The 12,565-nt window shown below is 41.7% G+C and overlaps 1 protein-coding gene across 1 annotated transcript in view; it reads left to right on the forward strand.

Annotated features, from left to right (window-relative positions):
• The first annotated feature begins 12,016 nt into the window (after window positions 1-12,016).
• NPFFR1 (neuropeptide FF receptor 1) overlaps window positions 12,017-12,565 on the forward strand; it is a 215,987-nt gene continuing 215,438 nt past the window's right edge. Inside the window, exon 1 of the mRNA XM_066598769.1 lies at window positions 12,017-12,221. Within this exon, the coding sequence (XP_066454866.1) occupies window positions 12,032-12,221 (190 nt within the window). The 5' untranslated portion in view covers window positions 12,017-12,031. The remainder of the gene's footprint in view (window positions 12,222-12,565) is intronic.

Raw genomic sequence — 12,565 nt, forward strand, 5'->3', positions numbered from 1 at the left:
AGTAATAGTCAAGAGGCAAACATAAGAGATCACAGACAGAAAAATAAAAGGGTTTAAAATAGGAGTGTTACCGAATTTCAGGATAGTCCTCACGCATAGTGAACTTCAAGGGGCTGACCAATTGGGCCCGTGGGCTCTTAAATTATAAAGCGTCCCTCAGAACACTCCTTCTCCCACCTCCTCTGATGTCATTCAGGAGGGCTGGGGTGGAGTCCCGTATCCCTTGTGGATAATCCCAGTTCCTCATTTTCAGTCATATCTCGGCTGGAGGGCCTCTGATCTTAGATATAGGCCTTGCATATTTTTAGTAATGATTTGTGTCTACACACGAGTATCCTGGGGTATATACTTTCCCAGCAATGCAGTTTTGGGTGTTCTGAGCGACCCTCAAAGATAGGAGGTCCTGCATCTTATTTGTGGTGATGCGACATTTTGCAGAATATCCTTGTCGGCGGGCTGCAACGTAATTAATTTCAAAATTACATTTTTTTCTTTATTTTGAGCAAATTCTCTTTGTTCAGATTTGGCTCCAAAAGTTATCATGTCCGGCTGTAACCAACTGGGAGAATAGGAAGGACAACCTACTGACTGGTGAAGGCTTTTTCCTGTCCTTATCTCCTAATGTAAACATTTTATAGCTCTGGTTTAGCAGGGGCTGTAGTACATCACCGGCCCCTTGGGAGGAATGTGACAGTCTTTATGAAGCCTGCTACAGAGCTGCCTTTCAGCACCCAGCTTTCATAGTTGCTGAAAAGCTGAAATCTCTACACCACATGCGGTGTGAAGCTTTATATTGCAGGGGTAGAAAAAAGTAGGACATGCTCTCTTTTTGCGTTTTGTGCAGCAAAAGCCCCCATTTAAGTTTATAGGAGATGTGCAAATATACAAGGGGAAGTGTGAAACACCGCACAAAACTGCGAAAAAAGAACTCATCTGGACCTGATTAGACTAATAGCCTTTAATTTCACGGAATGGGTGTGTTGCATGTGAACTAGCCCTGTGTGCACAAAAAGTACAGTACTATGCTAGACATGTGCACAAATCAACCTCAAATACCTCACTGAGTCATCTGAATAAGCCCTTAGCTGCGGTTTTGGTTGCGTCCTGCAGAGTAATTCTGTCCCGTGTGAAAGGTCCCTTAGGTGTTCTGTGATTTTAGTGCACAACTACTAAGTTGGTTTTGACATACAACAATACAAGTTACGTTTTAATGGAGGTGTTAACAGGCTGCTTTCGCCTTATGGGCCTATTTTTTTGCTATTTTTCACTATAAAAACGAGGTCTGTTGTATGTCGTACACCTCACAGAAGTCATTAGTACATGATAATGAGCTAGCACCTGCCAAAGCTCTATTTGCATATTTTAAAATCTTTGGCATCAAGAAGATGTACTTTTTTCTTGGCTTGTTATTACACTTTTTGCATTAAGCGCACATACTGTAGATACAACAATAAGAGTTATGGCAGCGGTACACATCCTGGGAAGCCAATAGGGCTTTTGTTGCCAGCGCTGCGAGCACACTGCGTTTATCATGGTCTTTATTGGTGACAACATTACATTCTAAAAATGTCTGTTCAGTAAGGAAAAAAAGACAACGAGAAGAAATTGCTGAATGGGCGAATGCAGTGTATACATTCTAAGGCCTCATGTCCACGGGCAAAAGAAGAATTAAAATCTGCAGCGGATTTTAACTCTTCTCCTGCCCGCGGATCCGCACCCCATAGGGATGCATTGACCACCCGCGGGTAGATAAATACCCGCGGATGGTCAATAAAAGGGAATTTTAAAAAAATGGAGCATGAAAAAAAACGTGACATGCTCCATTTTCGTGCGGGTCTCCCGTGGGGACGGCTCCCGCAGGCTTCTATTGAAGCCTATGGAAGCCGTCCGGATCCGCGGGAGACCTAAAATAAGAATAACTTACCCGCAGCGGACCAGGCACGTCTTCTCTTCCTTACGGCCGGATCTTCTTGCTTCAGTCCGGCAGATGTGCCCGACGCATGTGCGCGGCACACCGCCGACGTGCCAAGTACATCCGCCGGCCGAAGAAAGAACATCCGGACGTGAAGAAGAGAAGACCTTCCCGGCCCGCTGCGGGTAAGTTAATTCTTATTAATTGTTATTTTCAGCTCTCATGTCCGCGGGGCAGGAGGGACCCGCTGCAGATTCTCCATGGAGAATCCGTAGCGGGCCTTATTTTCCCCATGGACATGAGGCCTAAGGGCGCCTGTATATGAGCAGAGGTGCAATTTTAGGGCTCCTTCAGGCGTCCGTACTTGCACATGTTTGTGCACATGCACAGTACATAGAATAGAACCCATTGATTTCAATGGATTCACTTTCATAGGCGTGCTTCGCACGCTCAGATTTTTCGCAAAAGGATAGGACCTGCACTATTTTCCTGTGTTTTGCGCAGTGAAACTGTGATAGAAATTTATGGAATGAATACAATTGTGCAAAAGGAAGGGTCTGACACTGCGCAAAACATAGAAAAAGAAGACAACTGGACCTCATTAGGCTTTAAATAGCCAATCTATTCTATGGAAAGGGAGTGTCACGTGTGCGTGTGAGCTGTCCCTGCACGGAAAAATATACTGTAGTAAGTGCTGACAGGTGCACAACCCCCTGATCTCCTGTCTCTTCAAATATTGTTCAAGTACGGTTCAATATGCCAATGTGCAGGCAAAAATGCGTAATTCACAGCGTAAATACGCTGAGGCACATACAACTGCACATACACCCATGTGAAGGAGCGTTAAGGAGATAATTAATTTCCATAAGGGTTCATGTAAAAAATGGATCGGAGAGCTCACAGACATCCCGTTCGTATGCTGTTCGATCTGCAGGACACCGCACATTGAGATACTATTTAGACAACTAACTGGAGCACGAGTCTGGTAATTGGTAAGACAAAAAGGTCAAGCAAAGACACTTGCCTTAACCTTTTCCAATCCACGTCGGACGTCTTCCGACATTGAGAATTCCCTGCATAGCTCTGATGTCTGACGAGGTCCGATACATGTTTCTAACACTATGCAGGACAGCGCTCCAATGTCAGAGGCTGTTCTGCATATATCTATATATATAAAGACGAAAGCCCTCACTGACTCACTGACTCACTCACTGACTGACTGACTGACTGACTCACTCACTCACTCACTGACTGACTCGCCAAAAGTTCTCCAACTTCCCGATGTCGGAGAAACATGAAATTTGGCACACGCATAGATCATCTCCAAAATAGGAAAATAAATTGGGTCCCAACTCGATTATTCAATTCTAGCGCAAAAGAATTGGCGTCAAAATTTTACGTACATAATCTAAATCTCTCACTTCCCAATGTCATAGAAACGTGAAATTTGGCAGGAGCATTGATTATGTCATAAAAAGGAAAAGCTAATGGGTCCCAACTCGATTATTCAATTCTATGCGCAAAAGAATTAGCGTCCAAATTTTACGTACGGAATCTAATTTTCTCACTTTCTGGTGTCATAGAAACATGAAATTTGGCACGAGCATTGATTATGTCATAAATAGGAAAAGCGAATAGGTCCCAACTCGATTATTCAATTCTATCGCAAAAGAATTGGCGTCAAAATTTTACGTGCGGAATGTAATTTTTTCACTTTCCGGTGTCATAGAAACAGGAAATTTGGCACGAGCATTGATTATGTCATAAATAGTAAAAGCTAATGGGTCCCAACTCGATTATTCAATTATATGCGCAAAAGAATTAGCGTCCAAATTTTACGTGCGGAATGTAATTTTCTTACTTTCCGGTGTCATAGAAACGGGAAATTTGGCACGAGCATTGATTATGTCATAAATAGGAAAAACGAATGGGTCCCAACTTCATTATTCAATTCTATGCGCAAAAGAATTAGCGTCCAAATTTTACGTGGGGTATGTAATTTTCTCACTTTCCGGTGTCATAGAAACGGGAAATTTGGCACGAGCATTGATTATGTCATAAATAGGAAAAGCTAATGGGTCCCAACTCCATTATTTAATTCTATGCGCAAAAGAATTAGCGTCCAAATTTTACGTACATAATCCAAATCTCTCACTTCCCAATGTCATAGAAACATGAAATTTGGCACAAGCATTGATTATGTCATAAATATGAAAAGTTAATAGGTCCCAACTCGATTATTCAATTCTAAGTGCAAAAGAATTAGTGTCCAAATTTTATGTATGTAATCTAATTCTCTCACTTCCTGATGTCATTTTATATGAAGGAAACAATGGTTACCTCCACGTGGTGTTTCCTGGGTAACGCAGAGAACTATGCAAAATGGTGAACATATGTTTTTCCTCAGTATCTCTAAAGTAACCACGACTTCATAAGATTTTCCGTGTGAACACCAGATAAGCACCAGTACCAAATTAACTCGGGCGAAGCCGGGTATATCAGCTAGTATATATATATATATATATATATATATATATATAACACTATGTAGGACTTTTAAAGCTCAGCATAACTAAAATATTACAAGTTGGCATCATGGAAAAAAACAATGCAGATATTATAAGTGTAAGGTTGCTGAAAAATATAGGACTTGCTCTATCTTCCTGCATATTTGCGTACCAGGGGCCCCATAGAAGTCTATGGGATGTGCACAAAAGAGAACACAGCGGGGCCTACTTAGACTTTTAAAATGTGAACAGGCCCTGCTTGTGCAAAAAGTACAATACAATGTGCCGATACATGCACAAATAAACCTTGTTCACTGCACAAATATGTTGCGCTGAGGCGAGCGTATTTGTGCATACGCCTGTCTGAAGCCACCCTTAATATCAAAAGGCAGAAGCAAATGCGATTTTCAGGTGTATAAAGAGATAAAAACCCCTGAATGTAAAATTAACCCTCTATAATCCTCTCTTGTAAGACCACATCTCCGTATGGGTTTCAATTTTGGGCTCCACATTCTAAGGCCTCATTCACACGAGCGTTTTTACGCAGCTAAATGAACCACAATGGAGAATCGCGTAAAAACGTCTGGATGGCGAACATAGAACATCGGCAGCCAAATACGCCGGCCGATGTTTTGACACAGCCTGAAAAGATAGGTCTTGCCCTATCTTTCGGTCCGATCAGCTGGCAGCTCCCATAGGTTGCAAAGGGAGGCAGAGGAAGTTTAGCAGTGTCGAATGCTGCAAAAACATGTCAGCTGGCTCTGTTGAGCCATTAGAAGGATTTTTAAAGATTTCTCCAAGCAGATGAAATTCCAGGCTGCGACGTATATACAATTTTTGGCCGTGATGTGGGCGGCTGAACATCCCAACGATCGTGTAAAAAAAACCTAAAAAGGACATAGGAGAGCTGGGGAGGTTTAAAAGGTGGCCATCTAGATTACTACATAGCTGGGCTCGTTCAGCTTGGAAACAAACTCTTGAGCTGATCTAATTTAGGGCTTCTGCAGGTGACCATGATTTTGTCACGTTTTGCGGGCATGAAAATCACGCAGGCAAAATGTGACGAAACGAAACCATTGATTTCAATTGTTGACTCCCTTCATCCATGTGGCGACGGAAACCTTCATCCCCGCGGCCGGGGAATACCTTCATACCCACGGGGATGCCTTTTATCCCTGCGGGGATGTTAACCCCCCCTCCCTTTGCCAGCGGCTCGCATAGACTCCCATAGGAGACTATGGAGCCGCCGGTGTTGTGCCATGAAAAGATAGAACAAGTCCTAACTTTTTATGAAAAGAAATCTCGGCATCAAAAAATCGTGCCTGTGTCTAATTTTTTTTCGTGCAATTTTTTAAATTTTTAAATCTTTTTTTCAGGTGCGTCCAAAAAAATCGTTCATCTGAAAGAACCCGTAGGAAATCATAGGTTCTTTTGGATGTTATCTTTTGATGCACCCACTGTGCGTAAAAATGATGCTCATATGAAAGAGGCCTTGCTGTGCATGTCCGCTTCTGCGTTGGCGAGAGAGCCGCACAGTGCAAAAGCAGGATTTCAACACTGCTTTCGCTGATATTAGTGGCTATGGGCTGGTGCAAGAGTGATGCAGAGGCGTTAGCAGAGGTGGGACAGCGTGACTTAGAGCTCAGACAGCCCAACTCTATGACTCGAAGAAGGCCATTTGTATATAAGGTACAACTTTATATAATCCTCGTCTGTATAGCCACACCCATAAATACAGTGCAAAATGGAGAGATGTTTCATATGTGTTCAGATGTTATAATATTGGCCTTCTTTAATTTTCTAGGACAACATCCCTGGCATACAGCATCAATAAATGACTCAGACTCGAAAATCTATTACAATAGATATGAGAGAACAAAAAGGCCATACTGATTGCTAGGCTGCCAATTTTCAGATACAAAGTATATAATTTATGCATCAGTTTAGCTCATTGGAAATTGCACTAGTCATTCATTCTTAATAGCAGTATGCTGGCAACAGGCATCATAGTTAATCTGATTAATGAAAATGAATATATCAGATATCTTAAGAATTTGCTGCTGAAAAAGAAATAGAAACATGGCACCTGAGAGAGACACGTGGGTTGCAAAAAACATCCAACGTTTATCTAACTCATATATAAAATCCACAGAAGTAGTAAGCACAGACATGAGAAGCAGTGTCTCACCTTTGTCATCAACATTTGGTCTGTGGACATGTTAAAAACGCTTATTGTTGCCCTCATCCACTCCCGGCTCGATTATTGCAACTCGTTGCTGATCGGCTTCCCCCGCACCAGACTCTATCCTCTTCAATCCATCCTGAATGCGGCAGCCAGGCTCATCTTCCTGTCCGGCCACTACTCGGACGCCTCTGCCCTGTGCCGGTCACTGCACTGGTTGCCCGTTAAATACAGCATTCAATTTAAATTTGCTACCTTCATCAACAAAGCCCTCCACAGTGCAGCGCCCCCCTATATCGCCTCCCTCATCTCAATCCATCACCCAGCCCGGGCTCTCCGCTCTGCTAACGAAACCAGACTGAGCGCCCCTTTAATTTGAACTTCCCATTCCCGCCTCCAAGACTTCTCCAGAGCAGCACCGGTCCTCTGGAACGCACTACCAAAGGCTACCCGAGCAATCCAGGACTCGCAGAACTTCAGGCGTGCTCTAAAAATGCACCTCTTCAGGGAGGCATACCTCATTCCCTAAACAAACCCCTCTGTACTCCGCCTGATAACATGCTCCCTGACCTACTGACTGCAATCCCTGCTAGCCATCATAAACCGCTCCTGCAGTCACATCGTTTCTGCCGTTACACGGCTAAATGTCTGACCATTGTCTATGTGTATAACATCACTCACTCTCCACCTCGCCATACCGTGTACATCTCCAGCCCTTTACCTTCTGCATCACCCCACTATTCGTAGTATGTAAGCTCGTTGGAGCAGGACCCTCACCCCTACTGTATTAATCAACTGATTACTATGTAACCGTGGTTCTGTAATTTTTGTATTTTGTCTTTCTGTATTCCCCCTGTCTATGTAAGCGCTGCAGAATATCTTGGCGCTATACAAATAAAGATTATTATTACTAGTAGGGTGACTATGAGGGAATAGCATCTGCTATATAGGATGACTGAAACTGGTGGATAAGTAATAGATAAGCGTACTGGAGTTGTCAAATATTTATTGAGAAACTAAGTTAGGGGTTTGGGCAGAAAAGCAACAAATGAGGTGTAACACTGATAAATGTAAGGTTATGCATGTGTGCAGAGGAAATACATGTCACCATTACACAGTAATTGGGAAATCACTGGGTAACACTGACAGGGGAAAGGACTTGGGGATTTTAGTTAACTGTAAGCTTAACTGGAGCAACCAATGTCAGGCAGCTGCTGCCAAGGCAAATAGGACCATGGGGTGCATCAAAAGAGGTCTAGGGGCACATGACGAGAACATTGTTCCTCCTCTTTACAAGTCACTGGTCAGACCACACATGGAATCTTGTGTACATTGTTGGGTATTGCTACCCAAGAAGGACATACCAGAGCTTGAGTGGGTACAAAGGCGGACAACTAAAGTTCTTTACTGTAAGAGCAGTGAGAGTATATAACTCTCCGCCTGAGGATGTGGTGATGGCGAAGAGTTTAGGAGGGGCCTGCATGTCTTTCTTGAACGTTACAATATTACATATTATAGTCACTGATTACTTCAGAAGGGTCAGTCATCCAGGGATTATTCTGACTTCCAGATTGGAGTCAAGAAGGAATTTTTTTCCCCTTAAGGGCTCCTTCACATGGGCATCAAAGTCATGCAAAATCGTGGCTACCTCGGTGAAAAATCATGTGAATGGACGAATTTCCACGGTTAAGTTCTGAGCTTAATTAGCATTGAAATCGCCCATTCACTCGATCAGTAGCTGTGTGTTGCTAAAAAGGAGCATTGCTGCTCCGGGAAGAGAGAGAGAGAGATGAAGGAAACTCCCTTCATCTCAGTGGGGATGGAGGGGTTTCCCCACTTGGGAGCTGGAGGGATTCCCCTGCAGCGGAGATGAAGGGGTTTCCCTGCAGGGGAACCCCTCCATGCCTGCTGCTGGGGAATCCTTTCATCTCCTCAGTACAGGGACCCCTCCATCCCTACTATGGGGGAATCCCTCTAACCCCCCTGCAGGAAAACCCCTCCATCTCCCTTTGCCATCTGGCTCACATAGTCTCCCATAGGAGTCTATGGAGGCTTCTGCGATTTTCTGCCATACAGCAGGAAATTACAGTCGCTGAGTTAGTCACTGATCTCCTATCTCTTTTGTGCGTTTTTTTTTTTCTTTGCGCAGCTTAAAGTCATTCATCTGAGCATTTCCATAGGAAATCATTGGTCCTATTAGTCGTGATTCTTTTTGCCCAAAAGATGGCTTCTTCTGGGGGATCTTTTGACCGAAACACTGTGTCGGGGTGTGCATCTAGATCGGTGCTTTATATGGTATAAGTATGTTCATTTATTTTGCGTTGTAACATGTGACTGCTATTAATGTATTGTGATATGATGTTTGTTATACATTGTAACACGCATATGGGACATCAACCATTACACTAATGCATATTTGACCGATGATGTACTGTTTTTGTGTGAAGGCTGCACTCTCTTGTGAATGTACTCTCTTGTACATTTTAAATAAAAATATTTTAATGTGATTTGTAAATAAAGGTTTTTTTTAATATATTTCTATTCTGCATATTGAGATATCTTTTGGGGGTTGATGTTAGTACTTTGTACACAATTTAAAGGAGCAATCACCCCATCTCTTCATCTATTTGAATAATTACCATTGGACCTGAGAGAGTGATTATGATGCATACATGTACTATAGGTTTATAGAAAAATTTCATCTCACTGGAATACTTTTTTAAATACATGTAATTGCAAATGTATTGTATTATCCCATTATGTTTCTACGCTTTTCAATATGTGAATTGCAGTTTTCTGTGATTGTTATATTTGATAATAACGTTTTGTTCCATTCATCATGACAGGAAAAAAACTGAAGTCGTTAGACCTAAATTAGTGTTCCCTTTCATCAAGATAAATACCCCTGCCGATAAAATCCATATATACTTACTTGTTCAAGAAAGTAATTCTCTGTTACCCCGTAGTTTATGATAAAAGCAATATTTTTTACTGTTGTAAAGCTTCTTAATATGAATTACAATGAATTAACAGCATTGTACAACTACATTATGTCATCCTAATTATGCATTCAGCTACTTCTACAATCCCTTAAAACGACAAAACAAAAGTTTTTTTCATTAGATCATGGTTTTCAATTAACCATGTTTTGGACTTTCATCACACCCTTTACTTACTTGTAAAAGTAAAAATTAGACTGAATGACAGCTGTTTTAAGGCCCATTTAGACACAACGATTATGGCTCAAGAATCGCTCAAAGCCGTCTTTTGAGCAATAATCGTTGTGTGTAACTGCACTGACATCATGCAGTTTTTGTTAAACCATCGCTCATCATTGTCTTTCAGTGCGCTGAAAGACAACGATGAGTCTTATCAGGGATTTACAACGGGATACAGGTGATACTATTGTTTCAGCCGTATCCGGCTCACTGATGACAGGTGGGGTATGAAGAACGCAGCTGTCCAGCTGTGTTCTCCATACCCTGCTCGGAGCGCTTGGCTGTTTAACAGCCGGACACTCCGTGCAGAAAACAGCTGGATACAGAAGACAAGGGGTGACATCCCGCTTGTCTTCTGCATCCTTTGCTCAGAGCACTCAGCTGTATAACAGCCGGGCATTCCGAGCGGGGAACAGCGGGATGCAGAAGACAAGCAGGAACACCCTGCCTGTCTTCTGCACCCTCCGCTCAGAGCGCTCGGCTGTATAACAGCCAGGCACTCAGAGCGGAAAACAGCTGGATGCAGAAGGCAAGCGGGGACACCCCGATTGTTTTCTGCATCCTCGGCTGGGAGCGTTTGGCTGTATGACAGCCAGGCACTCCCAGCGGGGAACAGCCAGATGCAGAGAACAAGTGGCCCCCCGCTTGTTCTCTGCATCCTCCAAAGCGCAAGGTGATCGCTCAACGTTTGAGTGATCATCTTGCAATGTAAATGACAAAACGATTATCGCACAAAAGACATTTTTTTTAACAATAATCATTGTGTCTAAATGGGCCTTTATGTGCTTTTGCCCAATACATGTTGCCATAGTTCATCACTGTACATTGTGTAGTTAATAGTGCCATGATGAATATAGTTAATGAGATGTCATTGTGTCCAGATAATGCCATAAGCTGCCCAATATTTTTATCCACTAAAAAAAAAATGAGATACAGCTTTCCTTTGATCTACTCACCAGGATTCCAGATAACACAATAAGAGCCTGAGATTAGACTATACATAAATCTGTAGGGACCTAGAAAGAACCTTAAGCCTGTCTTTACACAATGTTGTTAAAGCAGAATACTTACTAACAAAGATATCGTAAAGCAGTAGAGGATACTTTCTATTGGGGAACCTTCTTGCCACTTCCCCATGACAGTAGAGAACATCAACTTGATTCCATATTATAAGGGAAAGACTTATTTTTATAGAGCCTATTTTAAGATTGTGCCCAAAGGGAACCTAGACCATGCTTTGTTACGCCTGCTAGACTTAAAGGCGACTATGCTTGTGCATGGTCATATTTGCTTGGACATGTGTGCCTAGAACTGCTATTGGTGGTTCCTCATTGCAACCCATGAACACCAATGAATGTGTGTCATAAGCAAATGCTAAGAGTTCATCATTTATAAAACTGCCTGTCTTTTATGTATAGCTCCAGAGATGACCAAAAATTATTTTCTACTATTCATGCAAAATTCCATTTTCCATCACAGTAGAATTAGGGGGAAAAATGCAAAAAACAAAGACTGATTTACTGAGTTTTTTTTATTTTGCACATACCTAAAGAAAAAAAAATCAATTGTATCCCAGAATACTACTAGTATTCGAAAATACAACTTGACCCACAAAAAAAAAAAAAAACCACAAGCTCTCATAGCACTAGCAGCATGGATGGGAAAAATGTTTTCAAAAAGTAATGGCTTTCCCAACCACACCAAGAGAAAAATTGTTTGGTCCTACTGTATATATGCCCTCCATAGGTGGCACATGAAAATAGTTGCAATTTCTACTGTAGTTATGACTGCCAATGTAAAACGGAAGATTGAGTCACGAAGGATAAACAGCCAGTTATCTACTAAAATACTTTGTAAATTTGATTTGCATTTCGCATCCATGAGGATTGATATAAAGTTGTATATTATGTATACTTGCCAATAGTTTGTGTCTCGAGAACACTTAACTAAACATAAAAAAAGGTAAGGTTTGTGTACTAAAATATGGCTGGTCATAAAAGTATTGGATTGAAAAATAAGAATCTATGAAAAGTTCTTTCATCGATGTAAAAAGTCTGTGAGACTCAAAGCACTGACTTATCTATTTTTACCCTCAGGTCCTTATGTTCCGTCTTTCAACATCAGTTCCTTAGGATTTGGCAACAAGACACACATCTCCAGGGAAAATCTAACATTCTCATTCTACTACCAACACTCCTCGGCAGTAGCAACGATGTTTATCTTGGCCTACATTTTTATCTTTCTCATGTGTATGATTGGGAATATGTTGGTGTGCTTCATTGTACTAAAGAACCGGCAGATGCGTACCGTAACAAACATGTTCATTCTGAACCTAGCCATAAGCGACTTATTGGTCGGGATCTTCTGCATGCCAACTACATTGGTGGACAACCTCATCACTGGTGAGTTAGCTCAATGACACATTATGTTAAAGGTGTCAAGTATTCATATGTATTAGATAATTAGGCTATTGTACTCTGGGTATATTCAACTATATGGAAAACAAACTAATGGCATTAGAAGGGAAGAAACCATAGTGTTAATGTATTACTATTATTTGGAATTTTAATGATCCTCCTTCAGTGTTTTTCTGATTGTTACAAGCGGAAGTGAGCACTTTTACTCATTCCTGTAATACATAATCTAATATGTATTATATATGTAGTATATTCTCTAATTTGCTGCCTAGACACAGCTGCATACAGTGTAATATATTGAAGAACCGTGATTTATTATGCTACTATTG

This window comes from Eleutherodactylus coqui, chromosome 4, assembly GCF_035609145.1.
Source record: "Eleutherodactylus coqui strain aEleCoq1 chromosome 4, aEleCoq1.hap1, whole genome shotgun sequence".
In the NCBI taxonomy this organism is placed as follows: Eukaryota; Metazoa; Chordata; class Amphibia; order Anura; family Eleutherodactylidae; genus Eleutherodactylus; species Eleutherodactylus coqui.